This window comes from Pseudophryne corroboree, chromosome 2 (genome assembly GCF_028390025.1).
Source record: "Pseudophryne corroboree isolate aPseCor3 chromosome 2, aPseCor3.hap2, whole genome shotgun sequence".
In the NCBI taxonomy this organism is placed as follows: domain Eukaryota; kingdom Metazoa; phylum Chordata; class Amphibia; order Anura; family Myobatrachidae; genus Pseudophryne; species Pseudophryne corroboree.
Genome location: NC_086445.1, coordinates 272398351 through 272416697, shown reverse-complemented (window position 1 = coordinate 272416697; position 18347 = coordinate 272398351). Strand labels below are relative to the sequence as shown.

Sequence of the window (18347 nt, the reverse complement as noted above, 5' to 3'; positions counted from 1 at the left end):
CCATCATCACCTCATGGTCTTGAAGTTGTGTCAGCGTCCCCTAGCGGCTGACAGAAAAAGTCACTTGATAAAGAGTCTTGGCCTATGAATGTCTGTGCATGCAGGAAGCCAAGTCTCAGCCTTTGTATACTGTTGTAGCTCAGCAACCTCAAGAGCACCTTCTACTAAAAGCCACTATTTACTGTATGGTTGAGTTGGGAAAACCTGATCAACTTCTGTCTTGTGCATTTCACCAAGCTTTATTTTACACTCGTAGAGGCCTATACGGATAGAACATATTTAGCATCAACTGTAGCCTCTATAAAATTTCTCCCATACCAATTGAATTAATCTACGGAATACCAAGTATATTGCATCAACTAAGGGAAACTACTTCAAGTATATAAAAACAAATATGTATGAAACTGCTCTGGGTTGCAGTCCTTATGTTTCATTTTATATGACCATTAAAAACAAAGGATTTCTTGCATATGAACATTTTAAGAATGATGTGGTAATATATTTTGTCAACACAATCTACATGCAAAATGACTGCACAATGGTCATCCGCAGGTGCCAAGAGGGGAAGCAGCAGAAGGAGCATGAGGAAGAGGAGTGAGCAGACTTTGGGTTATATGCAATTGCGGTCGAATTCGCTGCAATTATCGCCGTTTTTTAATTCGACCAAATTCGCCAGGTGAATCCCGGCAGGTGCCTGCCGGGATTCACCATATTCAATGAAAAACGGATTCGCCAGAATTGCGGGCGAAAATCGGCCGATTTGGCGGATTTTGCCGCGATTTTAAAAAACGGGAAAAAACGTGAAAAACCCGAAAAAAAAATGGCGTGGGGTCCCCCCTCCAAAGCATAACCAGCCTCGGGCTCTTTGAGCTGGTCCTGGTTCTAAAAATGCAGGGGAAAAATTGGCCAGGGATCCCCCGTATTTTTAAAACCAGCACCGGGCTCTGCGCCTGATGCTGGTGCCAAAAATACGGGGGACAAAAAGAGTAGGGGTCCCCCGTATTTTTAACACCAGCATCGGGCTCCACTAGCTGGACAGATAATGCCACAGCCGGGGGTCACTTTTATGCCGTGCCCTGCGGCCGTGGCATCAAATATCCAACTAGTCACCCCTGGCCGGGGTACCCTGGGGGAGTGGGGACCCCTTCAATCAAGGGGTCGTCCCCCCCCAGCCACCCAAGGGCCAGGGGTGAAGCCCGAGGCTGTCCCCCCCCATCCAATGGGCTGCGGATGGGGGGGCTGATAGCCTTTGTGATAATAAAAAGATATTGTTTTTTCCATTAGTACTACAAGTCCCAGCAAGCCTCCCCCGCAAGCTGGTACTTGGAGAACCACAAGTACCAGCATGCGGGAGAAAAACGGGCCCGCTGGTACCTGTAGTACTACTGGAAAAAAAATACCCAAATAAAAACAGGACACAGACACCGTGACTTGTACAACTTTATTACATACTGCCGACACACACATACTTACCTATGTTGACACGCCGACTGCCACGGTCGCCGACGATCCGAGGGTACCTGTGAAAAAATTATACTCACCTTCCAGCGTCCAGAGGTACATCCACGTCCAGAGGTAAATCCACGTTCTTGGCAAAAAAACAAACCGAACACCGATCCATACCGGACTAGAAAGGGGTCCAATGTTTTCACATAAGACCCCTTTCTCCCGAATGCCGGGACATCACGTGACTCCTGTCACTGACGTCCCTTCAGCCAATCAGGAAGCGCTACTTCCGTGGCGCTCACCTGATTGGCTGTCCGCTGTCTGTACTGTGACAGCGCATCGCAAAGCCGCTCCATTACTTTCAATGGTGGGAACTTAGCGGGTAGCGGTGGGGTCACCCGCCGGTCAGCCGCTGACCGGCGGGTGACCTCACCGCTAGCCGCTAAGTTCCCACCATTGAATATAATGGAGGGAGCTGTGCGATGCGCTGTCACAGTGCAGACAGCGCTCAGCCAATCAGGTGAGCGCAACGAAGTTGCGCTTCCTGATTGGCTTAGAGACCTGTCAGTGACAGCTGTCACTGACAGGTCTCATTCGTGGAAAGGTGTCCCATGTGTCAGCATGGGACCCCTTTCAGTCCGTTTTTGGTGCGGGTATTTGCGTTTTCTTATTTTGCCAAGTCCGTGGATTTATCTCTGGACCATGGTTGAGGTGAGTATTTTGAACTTTTCTTTACAGGTATCCGTGGATTCTACATGGAGAAGAGGACCGATGTCGGCGTGTGAACATAGGTAAGTATGTGTGTGTCGACGTATGAAATAAAGTTTTACTGTCGACGGTGTGTGTGTCCTGTTTTTATTTGGGTATTTTTTTCCCAGTAGTACTACAGGTACCAGCGGGCCCGTTTTTCTCCCGCATGCTGGTACTTGTGGTTCTCCAAGTACCAGCTTGCGGGGGAGGCTTGCTGGGACTTGTAGTACTATTGGAAAAAACAATATCTTTTTATTATCACAAAGGCTATCAGCCCCCCCATCCGCAGCCCATTGGATGGGGGGGGACAGCCTCGGGCTTCACCCCTGGCCCTTGGGTGGCTGGGGGGGGGGGGACCCCTTGATTGAAGGGGTCCCCACTCCCCCAGGGTACCCCGGCCAGGGGTGACTAGTTGGATATTTAATGCCACGGCCGCAGGGCACGGCATAAAAGTGACCCCCGGCTGTGGCATTATCTGTCCAGCTAGTGGAGCCCGATGCTGGTGTTAAAAATACGGGGGACCCCTACTCTTTTTGTCCCCCGTATTTTTGGCACCAGCACCAGGCGCAGAGCCCGGTGCTGGTTTTAAAAATACGGGGGATCCCCTGTCAATTTTTTCCCCGCATTTTTAGAACCAGGACCAGCTCAATGAGCCCGAGGCTGGTTATGCTTTGGAGGGGGGACCCCACGCCATTTTTTTTTATGATTTTACCCTTCCAGCATAAAAAAAAAAAAAAAAAAAAAATAATATTTTAAAAAGTATATAAATAATATTTGTGCCTCCCAAAAAAAAAAAAAAAGTACCTAATCCCTTCTAATATAAATAGATCTGCTATTCCCAAAAAAAAAAACACCAAAAAAAACATGTTTAAATTTTTTTTATTTGTTTTCACCCTCCAAAGTGTGGCGGATTGAAAATGACGAATTTGCTGTCTAAAAGCACTGCTGTCGAATTTCAAAACTTGAATTGAATATGCTTTGGTCGAATTGCAGCACTTGTATCATTGCAGAAAAGTCGAATTTGCAAAAATTCGAATTTCAAAAAGTCGAATTTTGAAAGTCCGTTTTTTGGTCGGAAAGCACTGGATTGCATAGGGGAATTTTTTTTTTTGGTCGAAAATGACCCGAAATTCGACAATTTCGGGAATTCGACCACAATTGCATATACCCCTTTATGGGATGTGTCTGTGTATAGGGAGAACCGGGGATCACACAGTGCAGGTTGTGGAGGGGTGGAACAGGGGAAAACTCATTAAACACCCACTGCCTCACCCTAATCACCCTCTGCCATCCCCCATTACCCACTACCTGTGTGTCGCATTAGCGGTCACTTTGCCTTTTTTTGGGCCTACTATGCAATGCTACTGGTCATGTGCTGTCTGCTGAGCTCATGTGCAGTGGCCATTCTGCAGTAACTTGCAGGGGTCCTGTAATCACTTTTATTGTCTGACAGGGTCCCAGAGGAAATCAGTTTGAGAACCCCTGCTGTACAACAGCAGTATTTTTACAGACCAATCTGACATTCTAAAAGGGGAGGCTTGGTTTTCTTATTCTATAAGAAAGAAAAGACTTAAACATTCTATCTTACGACCAGAAAACTGTTTCAGCATCACTAAGTGCAGAATGTGTTTTTACAAACTGCCAGTAGAGGCACAATTACCCAGAAAAAACAAATCACTCATCACTAATGACAGTGCCTTAACGGGCTCTAAAACAAATACAGGTTGAGTATCCCATATCCAAATATTCCGAAATACGGAATATTCCGAAATACGGACTTTTTTGAGTGAGACTGAGATAGTGAAACCTTTGTTTTCTGATGGCTCAATGTACACAAACGTTGTTTAATACACAAAGTTATTAAAAATATTGTATTAAATGTCCTTCAGGCTGTGTGTATAATGTGTATATGAAACATAAATGAATTGTGTGAATGTACACACACTTTGTTTAATGCACAAAGTTATAAAAAATATTGGCTAAAATTACCTTCAGGCTGTGTGTATAAGGTGTATATGAAACATAAATGCATTCTGTGCTTAGATTTAGGTCCCATCACCATGATATCTCATTATGGTATGCAATTATTCCAAAATACGGAAAAATCCCATATCCAAAATACCTCTGGTCCCAAGCATTTTGGATAAGGGAGACTCAACCTGTACAAAGACTGACATTTCAATTAGTTATCCCGCTGTGACATCACTATTTTTGTGTGTGTGTATAACATCACACAGTGCAGTTATGCATATCAAGGAGGATATTCAATTACCCCCAGCAACTGCGGATGTAAAAGTATCGCTGAGGGGGCAATCTACTTAGCCCCTATAAGCCGGCGCGTGCCGCAGCTTTTACGGGAAATTGATTTCACCTGCCTCCGGCAGGCGAAGCAAAATCCCCAACAGCCGCATTTTAACCCGAAAACACACAGGTTTCGCTGAACCTTTGTGTTTTCAGGTGAAAAAACATTGATGAAGCATCGGCGGGAATTGAATATCCCCCCCAAGTCTGCAAGCCTGTCATTCTCCTCCACCTCCTACAGTAACATGGAAACATGCAGAAAAGTGGCGAAAGTGTTATGATGTACATCTTAAGCAAAAACAAATTCATACAGCAATGTTGATATTAAGGAGTGTCACACAGTGGCTTTTCACACTTTAATTCTGTCATCCATACTGTAAAGGACAAAAAAATGTGACCACCTCCAAATTTACACACAAACACATGGGTGGAAGAAAGGTACCTCTTTTTTTATTATAATCTCTTCTCGTTTTTCCATATTCTCCTGCTCCAATTTCATTAATTCTCGCTGGATCTTCTGACGCTTCATTTCCAGAGACAATTCATGGTCATAGTCATAATTAACATCACCATTATCTGAATCTAAGAGGATTGGAAAATAAAGCATTATTGCAGGTTTTTCGGTTTAAACAAATACATTACGTAATTTACAAACAGATTCTAAAAGTGTGCAGGACATATTTAAATAATTTGTATTAATCTATATGAAACAAACATATTTCATAACTAGAACCAGGAATGATCTAAGGCGCTGTACTGAATAGTGTTTACACCAATATGTGTTATCAGCAGGTGAACAGAATCCCTGGTAGCCCTTAATACATGTATAGACCTGTAATATATATATATATATATATATATATATATATTTTTTTTTTCACTTAAAAACACTCTTAATAAACCTGCCAGGGAGTATATTGAAGAATTTACCACATTTAAGTAGTGCGCAAATTCAACATCAAGTATGTACAATTCACATGATAAGTGTATGTATATATTCAGAGTCAAATGAATAGGCCATATAATTCAAAGTAACTAAACAGCACAACTGGTGAAAGGTGAGCTTCAGAACGCAAGGTATCCTCTGTTATTGCAGCTCACTGGATACCTTGCGTTCTAAAGTTCACCTTTCATCAAAATGTCAATTGTATTAAAGATGTGAAAAGAGTGTCTTGTATTCTTTTACACTATTATTTTTTTCAAAAATCATCAATGCTAGAAGAGCAATTGGAGAACTATTGGCATACATCAAGTAACTGGGAAATTCAAATAGTTTTCTTAAAATCAGGATTTTGGTACTTACCGATAAATCCCTTTCTCAGATTCCACAGGGGCCACTGGAGCGCAGTTACAATGGGAAATAGTAGGCAGTAATTGGGAGCTGGCACTTTAAAATTCTAACACTGTGGCTAACTCCTCCCCTACTATGTCCCCCCTCCAAGCCAGTCTATGTAAAACTGTGCCCGAGGAGAGCTGGAATAAACAAACTTAAAGGTAGAGGAGGTTAACGCCGCCATGTAAACCAGGATAACACAAACCAAACCTGGAACATAACCTAACAAAAAAGGTTAACCTGAACCAAACAAGCAGTCACATAGTGATCTGCAAACCGTTAAGCAAAAAAGGAGGAAACAGCGCTGGGTGGGCGTCCAGTGGCCCCTGTGGAATTGGAGAAAGGGATTTATCGGTAAGTACCAAAATCCTGATTTCTCCTTCATCCACAAGGGGCCACTGGAGCGCAGTTACAATGGGGACGTCCCAGAGCTCCCAAAACGGGTGGGAGAGCGCTGAGAGTCCTGCAAAACCGCTCGGCCAAACTGCGATGCAGAGGCCGCAAAAGTGTCAAACTTGTAGAATTTGACAAACGTATGTCGGCCCGACCAAGTAGCTGCCCGACATAAAGTAGTCATGGAGACCCCACAGGCAGCCGCCCACGAAGGTCCCACAGAGCGCGTAGAGTGCGCTGAAATTGAAGATGGAGGTTCCCGAGAAGCTGCCAAATACGCTTGTCTGATGGTCAGTCGAATCCATCGAGACAAAGTCTGCTTAGAAGCCGGCCAACCACGGCGAGCAGCATTGTAGAGAACAAATAAGGAATCTGACTTCCGAATAGCTGAAGTCCTATCCACATAGATCTTGAGCGCCCTGACAACGTCCAATTATCTCGAATCCGGAGAGTCCACCTAGAGTGCCGGAACCACAAGCGGCCGATTGATGTGAAAATCAGACACCACCTTAGGTAGAAAAGACATACGAGTACGAAGCTCGGCCCTATCCGCATGAAACACCAGGTAAGGAGACCTACAAGAGAGAGCCCCAAGTTCCGACACCCGTCTAGCTGAAGCCAGCGCCAGGAGAAGAAGCACCTTCCAGGTGAGATATTTTATCTCCACTGATTCCAGGGGCTCAAACAATTTAGACTGCAGAAAAGAGGACCAGCGTGAGGTCCCATGGCGCTGTCGGAGGGCGGAAGGGAGGCTGTATTCGAAGAACCCCCTGAAATAAAGTCTGAACTTCCGGCAGCAAGGCTAACTTTTTCTGGAAGAAAACCGAAAGAGCAGAGACCTGCACCTTTAGTGAACCCAGTCTTAGGCCTGCTGAAAAACCTGCCTGCAAAAAACGGAGAAGGCGGGCTAAGCGAAACACGGAAGGAGAAAATTCTCGACGTTCACACAAGGCTACATAAGCCTTCCAAATGTGGTAGTAGTGAGAAGATGTGACTGACTTTCTAGCCCGAAGCATAGTAGGTATAACCATACGAGGAATCCCCTTCCTTTTCAAGATGGCTTTCTCAACAGCCACGCCGTCAAACGTAGCCTGCGTAAGTCTGGATAAAGAAAAGGACCCTGTTGTAGAAGATCGTCTCGTAGTGGCAGGGGCCAAGGCTCGGCTACTGACAACAGGTGTAGGGCGGAGTACCAAACCCTGCGTAGCCAATCCGGAGCCACCAGGAGGACCAGAGCGTTTTCTCTCTTGATGCGCTGCAGAACCCGCGGCAACAGCGGGAACGGAGGAAAGAGGATAACGAACCGGAAATTCCAAGAAGCCGTGAGGGCATCCACGCCCGCCGCCGCCGGGTCCCTCGTCCGAGAGTAATAAAGAGGCAACTGATGGTTCAGGCGGGACGCCATGAGGTCGATCTGTGGTTTTCCCCACAGGCGGACCAGTTGCCAAAACACCAGGGGATGTAGTGACCACTCTCCCGGGTGCATGTCCTGTCGGCTTAGATAATCGCCTTCCCAATTGTCCACTCCCGGAATTAATATCGCCAAGAAGGACAGAGCATACTTCTCCGCCCAGAGAAGGATGTTGGTGACCTCCCTCATTGCTGCACGGCTGCGAGTGCCGCCCTGACGGTTGATGTACGCCACCGTCGTGGCGTTGTCGGACTGAACTCTCACCGCTCGACCGCGTAGTAGGTGATGTGCCTGAAGCAGAGTATTGTACACCGCCCTTAGTTCGAGAATGTTTATGGGGAGAGCGGATTCGTGGATTGACCAGCGCCCCTGAAACGGATGTTCCAGGGTCACTGCCCCCCAGCCTCGCAGACTGGCGTCCGTGGTGAGAAGAGTCCAATCCCATACACCGAACCGCCTTCCTTCCAACAGATGTGTCGACTGGAGCCACCAGAGAAGCGACGACCGTGCCTTTGGAGATAGCGTCACCCTTTGATGAAGGAACAGATGAGATCCTGACCACTGATGTAGCAGACACAGCTGAAAAGGTTGAGAGTGGAAGCGACCGTACGGAAGAGCTTCGAACGCTGCTACCATCTTTCCCAGAAGGCGAATGCACAGATACACTGACACCCGACGGTGTCGAAGAACTGACCTTACCAGTGTCTGCAGAGACAGGATCTTGTCCTGAGGAAGGAAAACCTTCTGACGGACCGTGTCGAGAATCATCCCGAGAAACAACAGCCGTTGTGAGGGGCATAAGTGAGACTTCGGGAAATTCAGAATCCACCCGTGTCGAATCAGAAGGACCTGCGTCATCCGGATATTCTGAAGCAACAGTTCTGCCGAGCTTGCTTTTATTAGCAGATCGTCCAGATAGGGAACAATCGTCACACCCTGCTTCCGAAGTAGGGCCATCATGACCCCCATGACCTTTGTGAACACTCTGGGAGCAGAAGAGAGACCGAAACGAAGGGCCTGGAACTGGAAATGAGCGTCCTGTATCGCGAACCGGAGAAAAGCCTGATGAGGAGGCCAAATGGGAACATGTAAGTATGCATCCTTGATGTCTAAGGACGCCAGAAACTCGTCTGTTTCCAACCCCGCAATAACAGACTGAAGGGACTCCATTTTGAACTTGAATACCCTCAAAAACCGATTGAGATCCTTCAAGTTCAGAATTGGCCTGACCGAGCCGTCCGGCTTCGGTACGAGAAACAGGCTTGAGTAATAGCCCTGTTTCCGATGATGAGAGGGAACAGGGATCACCACCCTTGCTGATAGAAGCTTCTGGACCGCTGCCTTTAAGGCAACTCCTCGGTTGTCGGAAACTGGCAAACCCGTGGTAAAAAACTGCTGGGGCGGTTGTTCCTGAAAATCGAGCTTGTAACCGCAAGTGATTAGATCCCGGACCCAAGCGTCTGGACAGGACTGTGCCCAGACCTCCTTGAAATCCCACAGACGAGCTCCCACCCTGTGATCTCCCAGGTGGGAGGGAAGCCCGTCATGCGGTGGTAGTGGTAACCTCTGACTGGGCTGAGGCTGCGGAACCTCTACCCCTGCCGGTTCCTCTACCTCTATGGCCACGGAAGGTAGAAGCTCCTCCCCTGGCCTGGCCTCGAAACCTGGAAGGGGCACGAAAGGATCGAAAAGAGGGACCCCTATATGGCCTGCGAGTGGCTGGAGCAGCAGGAGGAAGATAAGTCGACTTACCACCGGTGGCCTGAGAGATCCAGGCATCCAAATCCTTACCAAACAGAACCTCACCCGTAAAGGGCAACGCTTCTGCTGCCCTTTTGGATTCCGTATCCGCTTGCCACTGCCGGAGCCAGAGAGCTCTGCGGCCCGCAATTGCTAAAGCGGAAATTCTAGCTCAGAGAATACATATGTCCTTGGACGCTTCGCAAAGATAAAGGGCTGATTCACGGATGTGTTCCGCCAACTGTATCAATTGATCTGCCGGCAATTCGTCACGAATTCCAGAGGACAAGTGCTCCGCCCAAGCTTCGATCGCCTTGTTGACCCAACAACTTACCTGCGCCGGGCGATGTAATACCCCCGCCGCCGAGTAAATAGTCTTCAAGGTGGATTCCAACTTACTATCCGACGCCTCCTTAAGCGAAGTCGCTCCCGGAACCGGTAGGACCGTCTTTTTGGACAGATGAGACACCGAAGGATCCACAATCGGAGAGGTCTCAAAGTTTCCTGCTATCTGCGGGAAAAGGATAGGAAGACAACAGTTTTCTTGATACCTGAAATTTTGCGTCTGGATGTTTCCAGGCTGCCGTTATCAGCGCATCCAGCTCCTCCGAAACTGGAAAGGTCACCGGCAAGCATTGGTTGGTGCCAAACCTTGAAGGGCGTAAGGCGTCCTGCTCCGTCTCCTCCACCTGTAATACTGAGCGAATAGCAGTAATAAGAGCCTCTATACCCTGAGCTACTGGTTCAGAGTCCCCGTACACCTGATCGTCATCAGTATCCTGTATATCTACATCCTGTATATCCTGTACATCTAACCCCGCCTCATCTAATTGAGGCATATCATTGTCAAAGTCATGCAACACAGAGGCTAGCAATCTCTTTTTAGAAGCCTGTTGAGGGGGGCTAAAGGACGGGGTCTGGGAAGGGATTACAGCCCTAGAGAGCCCTTCTACTGATTTTGCCAATGAGACAGCACTCACTTACTCACCGCTATTGATTAGTTGGGGATTGAGCGGAACTCAAACCGCGGTGTCCGGCCACGTATACTTACCGCTGCGTGCTGCCGGAATCTTCAGCCGACAGAGCGGCCCCGACACGCGCCGCACGCAGCGGAGTCCGGCCGGCTCCGGAGAGCTCAGTGTCTCCTTCAGCCGGGGCCCAACCCGAGCCACACGCAGCTGCGATGGCACCCCGCCGGCAGCCTCCCGCGGTGCAGACTGGCAGTGGCAGAGCTGCCAGTCTGTGGATGTAAGTAAGAGAAGAAAAAATAAAAGAAAAAAAAATCTTCATAGAAGACCCAAGTGAACCAGCTCCCTTGGGCACAAATTAAAGACTGGCTTGGAGGGAGGACATAGTAGGGGAGGAGCTAGCCACAGTGTTAGAATTTTAAGGTGCCAGCTCCCAATTACTGCATACTATTTCCCATTGTAACTGCGCTCCAGTGGCCCCTAGTGGATGAAGGAGAAATATATATATTTAAAAAATAGACACACCCCCCACCCCCCCCCCCCCCCCCCACCCCCCCCCAATCACAAATAAGATTTTACTTACCGGTAAATCTATTTCTCGCCCGTAGCGAGAGTCCCGTAGTGGATGCTGGGGACTCCGTAAGGACCATGGGGAATAGACGGGCTCCGCAGGAGACAGGGCACTTTAAGAAAGAATTAGGATACTGGTGTGCACTGGCTCCTCCCTCTATGTCCCTCCTCCAGACCTCAGTTAAGGAAACTGTGCCCGGAAGAGCTGACAGTACAAGGAAAGGATTTTGGAATCCAGGGTAAGACTCATACCAGCCACACCAATCACACCGTATAACTCGTGATAAACCTACCCAGTTAACAGTATGAACAACAACAGAGCATCAGATAAACCCTGATGCAACCAACATAACCCTTATTTAAGCAATAACTATATACAAGTATTGCAGAAGAAGTCCGCACTTGGGACGGGCGCCCAGCATCCACTACGGACTACGAGAAATAGATTTACCGGTAAGTAAAATCTTATTTTCTCTAACGTCCTAGTGGATGCTGGGGACTCCGTAAGGACCATGGGGATTATACCAAAGCTCCCAAACGGGCGGGAGAGTGCGGATGACTCTGCAGCACCGAATGAGCAAACACAAGGTCCTCCTCAGCCAGGGTATCAAACTTGTAGAACTTTGCAAAAGTGTTTGAACCTGACCAAGTAGCTGCTCGGCAAAGCTGTAATGCCGAGACCCCTCGGGCAGCCGCCCAAGAAGAGCCCACCTTCCTTGTGGAGTGGGCTTTTACTGATTTTGGAAACGGCAATCCAGCCACAGAATAAGCTTGCTGAATCGTGTTACAGATCCAGCGAGCAATAGTTTGCTTTGAAGCAGGAGCACCCAGCTTGTTGGATGCATACAGGATAAACAGCGACTCAGTTTTCCTGACTCTAGCCGTTCTGGCTACATAGACCTTCAAAGCCCTGACCACATTCAGCAACTCGGAATCCTCCAAGTCACGAGTAGCCACAGGCACCACAATAGGTTGGTTCATATGAAAAGATGACACCACTTTTGGCAGAAATTGTGGACGGGTCCGCAATTCTGCCCTGTCCATATGGAAAACCAGATAGGGGCTTTTATGTGACAAAGCCGCCAATTCTGACACACGCCTAGCTGAAGCCAAGGCTAACAGCATGACCACCTTCCACGTGAGAAATTTTAACTCCACGGTTTTAAGTGGTTCAAACCAGTGTGATTTCAGGAAACTCAACACCACGTTAAGATCCCAAGGTGCCATTGGAGACACAAATGGAGGCTGAATATGCAGCACTCCCTTTACAAACGTCTGAACTTCAGGAAGAGAAGCCAGTTCTTTTTGAAAGAAAATGGATAGGGCCGAAATCTGGACCTTAATGGACCCCAATTTTAGGCCCAAAGTCACTCCCGACTGTAGGAAGTGAAGGAAACGGCCCAGCTGGAATTCTTCTGTAGGGGCATTCCTGGCCTCACACCAAGCAACATATTTTCGCCATATACGGTGGTAATGTTTAGCCGTCACGTCCTTCCTAGCCTTTATCAGCGTAGGAATAACCTCATCCGGAATGCCTTTTTCTGCTAGGATCCGGCGTTCAACCGCCATGCCGTCAAACGCAGCCGCGGTAAGTCTTGGAACAGACAGGGCCCCTGTTGCAACAGATCCTGTCTTAGAGGTAGAGGTCATGGGACCTCTGTGAGCATTTCTTGCAGCTCTGGATACCAAGTCCTTCTTGGCCAATCCGGAACAATGAGTATTGTTCTCACTCCTCTTTTTCTTATGATTCTCAGCACCTTGGGTATGAGAGGAAGAGGAGGAAACACATAAACCGACTGGAACACCCACGGTGTCACTAGTGCGTCTACAGCTATCGCCTGAGGGTCTCTTGACCTGGCGCAATACCTCTGTAGCTTTTTGTTGAGGCGGGATGCCATCATGTCCACCTGTGGCAGTCCCCACCGACCTGCAATCTGCGCAAAGACTTCTTGATGAAGTCCCCACTCTCCCGGGTGGAGGTCGTGCCTGCTGAGGAAGTCTGCTTCCCAGTTGTCCACTCCCGGAATGAACACTGCTGACAGTGCTCTTATATGATTCTCCGCCCAGCGAAGAATTCTGGTGGCTTCCGCCATCGCCACCCTGCTCCTTGTGCCGCCTTGGCGGTTTACATGAGCCACTGCGGTGATGTTGTCTGATTGAATCAGCACCGATTGGTTTTGAAGCAGGGTCACCGCTTTACTTAGGGCGTTGTATATGGCCCTTAGTTCCAGGATATTAATGTGAAGGCAAGTCTCCTGACTTGACCACAGACCCTGGAAATTTCTTCCCTGTGTGACTGCCCCCCACCCTCGGAGGCTTGCATCTGTGGTCACCAGGATCCAGTCCTGAATGCCGAATCTGCGGCCCTCGAGAAGGTGAGCACTCTGCAGCCACCACAGAAGAGACACCCTGCCCTGGGGGATAGGGTGATCAGCCGATGCATCTGTAGATGCGATCCGGACCACTTGTCCAACAGATCCCATTGAAAGGTCCTCGCATGGAACCTGCCGAAGGGAATGGCCTCGTATGACGCCACCATCTTTCCCAGGACTCGCGTGCAATGATGCACCGACACCTGTTTTGGTTTTAGGATGTCTCTGACCAGTGTCAGGAGTTCCTGAGCCTTCTCGAGAAAAACCTTCTTCTGGTCTGTGTCCAGAATCATGCCCAGAAAGGGCAGACACGTCGTAGGAATCAGCTGCGACTTTGGAATAATCAGAATCCAGCCGTGCTGTTGTAACACCTCCCGAGAGCGTGCTACGCTGATCAGCAACTGCTCTCTGGACCTCGCCTTTATGAGGAGATCGTCCAAGTATGGGATAATTGTGACTCCTTGCTTTCGCAGGAGTACCATCATTTCTGCCATTACCTTGGTAAATATTCTCGGTGCCGTGGAGAGACCAGACGGCAACGTCTGGAATTGGTAATGACAATCCTGTACCACAAATCTGAGGTACTCCTGATGAGGTGGATAAATGGGGACATGAAGGTAAGCATCCTTTATGTCCAGAGACACCATAAAATCCCCCTCCTCCAGGCTTGCGATGACCGCTCTGAGCGATTCCATCTTGAACTTGAACCTTTTCAGGTATATGTTCAGGGATTTCAAATTCAATATGGGTCTGACCGAACCGTCCGGTTTCGGTACCACAAACATTGTCGAATAGTAACCCCTTCCCTGTTGAAGGAGGGGAACCTTTACCACCACCTGCTGGAGATACAATTTGTGAATTGCAGCTAACACTATTTCCCTCTCTATGGGGGTAGCTGGCAGGGCCGATTTGAGGTAACGGTGAGGGGCATCACTTCGAATTCCAGCTTGTATCCCTGAGACACAATCTCTATAGCCCAGGGATCCACCTGTGAGTGAACCCACTTGTGGCTGAAATTTCGGAGATGCGCCCCCACCGGGCCTGGCTCCGCCTGTGGAGCCCCAGCATCATGTGGTGGATTTAGTGGAAGCCGGGGAGGACTTCTGTTCCTGGGAACTAGCTGTATTGTGCAGCTTCTTTCCTCTACCCCTGCCTCTGGCAAGAAAGGACGCACCTCTGACTTTCTTGCCTTTTTGTGATCGAAAGGACTGCATTTGGTAATACGGTGCTTTCTTAGGTTGTGAGGGAACAAATGGCAAAAAATTTGACTTTCCAGCCGTAGCTGTGGAGACCAGGTCCGAGAGACCGTCCCCAAACAATTCCTCACCCTTGTAAGGTAAAACCTCCATGTGCCTTTTTGAGTCGGCATCACCTGTCCATTGCCGAGTCCACAGGACCCTTCTGGCAGAAATCGACATAGCATTTATTCTAGAGCCCAGTAGGCTGTCTCTTTGAGCATCTCTCATATATAGGACAGCGTCTTTTATATGTCCCAGGGTTAGTAATATAGTATCCTTGTCCAAGGTATCAAGTTCCTCAGATAAGTTATCTGTCCATGCTGCTACAGCACTACACATCCAGGCCGACGCAATCGCCGGCCGTAGTAAGGTACCTGAATGTGTATAAATGGACTTCAGGATACCCTCCTGCTTCCTATCCGCAGCATCTTTAAGGGTGGCCGTATCCTGTGACGGCAGGGCTACCCTCTTGGATAAGCATGTTAAAGCTTTGTCTACCCTAGGGGAGGATTCCCAGCGTAACCTGTCCGTTGGCGGGAAAGGATACGCCATAAGCATCCATTTGGAAATCTGCAGTTTTCTATCTGGAGATTCCCAAGCTTTTTCACATAACTCATTTAACTCATGTGAAGGGGGAAAGGTCACCTCTTGCCTTTTTTCCCCATACATATAAACCCTCTTGTCAGGGACTGGGGTTTCGTCTGTGATGTGCAACACATCTTTCATTGCTATAATCATGTAGCGGATGGCTTTAGCCATGCCCCCTCAGCGGCGGGCTTCCGTCCCGCGTTTTGTGTGTAAAATAATGGCGGGGGCTCATGCATATATACAGTGCCCAACTGTATATATGCTGCTTTTTGCCAAGAGGTTCCCAAATTGCTGCCCAGGGCGCCCCCCCCTGCGCCCTGCACCCTACAGTGACCGGAGTGTGTGGGTTTAGTGTGGGAGCAATGGCGCACAGCTGCAGTGCTGTGCGCTACCTCATATGAAGACTGGAGTCTTCTGCCGCCGATTTCGAAGTCTTCTTGCTTCTCACGCCGGCTTCCGGCTTCTGGCTCTGCGAGGGGGGCGGCGGCGCGGCTCCGGGATCGGACGACCAAGGGTGCGTTCCTGTGTACGATCCCTCTGGAGCTAATGGTGTCCAGTAGCCTAAGAAGCAGGACCTATCTTCAGTGAGTAGGGGCTGCTTCTCTCCCCTCAGTCCCACGTAGCAGAGAGTCTGTTGCCAGCAGATATCTCTGAAAATAAAAAATCCTAATCAAAATACTTTCTTTTTAGCAAGCTCAGGAGAGCTCACTAAGTTGCACCCAGCTCGTCCGGGCACAGATTCAAACTGAGGTCTGGAGGAGGGACATAGAGGGAGGAGCCAGTGCACACCAGTATCCTAATTCTTTCTTAAAGTGCCCTGTCTCCTGCGGAGCCCGTCTATTCCCCATGGTCCTTACGGAGTCCCCAGCATCCACTAGGATGTTAGAGAAAAAATGTTAGAGAGTTTTGATCGAAGCAACCTAGTTGCATCGATACTTATGTATGCAGTTTGTGTGTATTTTTATCTCACATTTGCATGAAGCTAAATTTAAAAATAGGTTATAACAATCAATATATCACACAAACTACTAATAGTAAATACGAATAAATAATTCAGGAAAAGTATCAAACTCATAGGCATATATAGAACCCAAGCATCGCGGTCCTCACCATCTCTAGTAGTTTCCCATTCAGCAGTTTCCTCGTCACTTTCTGGAGTTCTTTCTTTAGTAATTTTAATATCTTCCTTTTCTCTATGCCTGGAAGACTCTTTCTGTAGCAGGAAGTTTTAATGTGTATGATCAAATACCATGATCATTACCAAATTACATAATGCAAGACAGTTCATGAACATTACTACTACATAGAACCAAATTCGTACAACTAACAAAAAATTTTTTAACACATACATATGCAGTTATGTAGCTAGTTTAACATGGATAGAGATACTGTAGATCTTACGGGGGGTACTTACGGAGCAAAATTCTAAGCAATCTGACTAGATTGCTTAGAATTTGAGCATTACCGTGCCGTGTGTACCACCTACAGAGATAGCGATGTGCAGCCCCACGCATCGCTATCGCTGGTGCTAGGTCCGGGTCACTCACTTCACCCGCTGGGTGAAATGAGCGGCCCCCGTCTCCCCCCGCACGCTCAGCACACATCGCGCTGTGCTGAGCGGTTCGCTCAGCACACATCTCTCCTGCACCGGCCCGTCTATATGGGCCTTAAGTCATTAAAAATGGGCGAGTTCACCATAGCTGGAGTCAGCAGGGTCCACTCCTGATACAGCAGACACTACATGCATGCTAGATGGAAACAAGCAGGCATTCCTATAATCTAGTTAATGCTCTCTGATGATTATATTTTTAACTTCACTGTGTAAATTACCACAAAGTGGTCTGAAACGATATCAAGTTACAGCACAGTTTAAAATAGAAAGGAGTTCTATAAATGATCACTGTTCTCACTAATCAATGTTACTAGGCATGGGACACTGACTGAAGTCTTTTATCGATATCAAATGAATACTGACTGCAAAGTTGCAGCTTCAGTGTAATCGTAAAACAAAAGCACTCATGGCAACACTGCCTTACATGAGGGGTTTGCGTAATCTTAACTGGTTATCTACATCAAAGAAATAAGACTGAGGGAATAACCAGTCACACTTATACCCCCCCTTTCACATCTCCATTGCCGGATCCCACGCGGGAATTGGAAACGGGTCCTTCTCGGGTGGGGTCCGGCATTGGAGCCTCAGCGTTGGTTTCCCGACCCAGCAATATTCCGGGCCGGTTGCCATATCGGCGGGGGGCAGAGGCTGCGCTGGGAGATGAGCTCATCTCCACGCCGCCTCTCCCTATGAGGTATATGCAATTGCGGTCGAATTCCCGAAAATGTCGAAAAACGGGACATTTTCGCCCCAAAAAAAAAAATTAACAATGCAATTCAGTACTTTTCGTCAAAAAAACGGCCATTCCAAATTCGACTTTTTGAAATTCAACATTTGTCAAATTCGACATTTCTGCAATGGTACAAATGCGGCATTTCAACAAAAGTATATTCAATTGAAGATTGTAAATTCGACAACAGTGATTTTAGACAGTAAATTAGTCATTTTTAATCCGCCACACTTTGCTGGTGGAATCTAATAAAAAAAATTAAAAACATGGGTTTTTTTTGTGTTTTTTTTTTATTGGTAATAGCATATCTATTTTTATTAGAAGGGATTAGGTACTTGGTTTGTCTATTTAGGAGGAACAAGTATTATTTATATATATTTTTAAAAATATATATATATATTTATTTTTTAATGGAACGGGGTAAAAATAAGAATTTACTTACCGATAATTCTATTTCTCATAGTCCGTAGTGGATGCTGGGGACTCCGTAAGGACCATGGGGAATAGCGGCTCCGCAGGAGACTGGGCACATCTAAAGAAAGCTTTAGGACTATCTGGTGTGCACTGGCTCCTCCCCCTATGACCCTCCTCCAAGCCTCAGTTAGGATACTGTGCCCGGACGAGCGTACACAATAAGGAAGGATTTTGAATCCCGGGTAAGACTCATACCAGCCACACCAATCACACCGTATAACCTGTGATCTGAACCCAGTTAACAGAGGAGCCTCTGAAAGATGGCTCACAACAATAATAACCCGATTTTTGTAACAATAACTATGTACAAGTATTGCAGACAATCCGCACTTGGGATGGGCGCCCAGCATCCACTACGGACTATGAGAAATAGAATTATCGGTAAGTAAATTCTTATTTTCTCTAACGTCCTAAGTGGATG

The 18347-nt window shown here is 47.6% G+C and overlaps 1 protein-coding gene across 2 annotated transcripts in view; it reads right to left on the bottom strand.

The window, feature by feature from the left end:
- ZC3H13 (zinc finger CCCH-type containing 13) overlaps window positions 1-18347 on the bottom strand; it is a 301667-nt gene that overhangs the window by 192856 nt on the left and 90464 nt on the right. For both annotated transcript variants that reach the window (XM_063952816.1, XM_063952817.1), the window contains exons 5-6: window positions 16221-16323; window positions 4940-5079 (exon numbers count right to left, since the gene is read on the bottom strand). In XM_063952816.1, the coding sequence (XP_063808886.1) occupies window positions 4940-5079; window positions 16221-16323 (243 nt within the window). The remainder of the gene's footprint in view (window positions 1-4939; window positions 5080-16220; window positions 16324-18347) is intronic.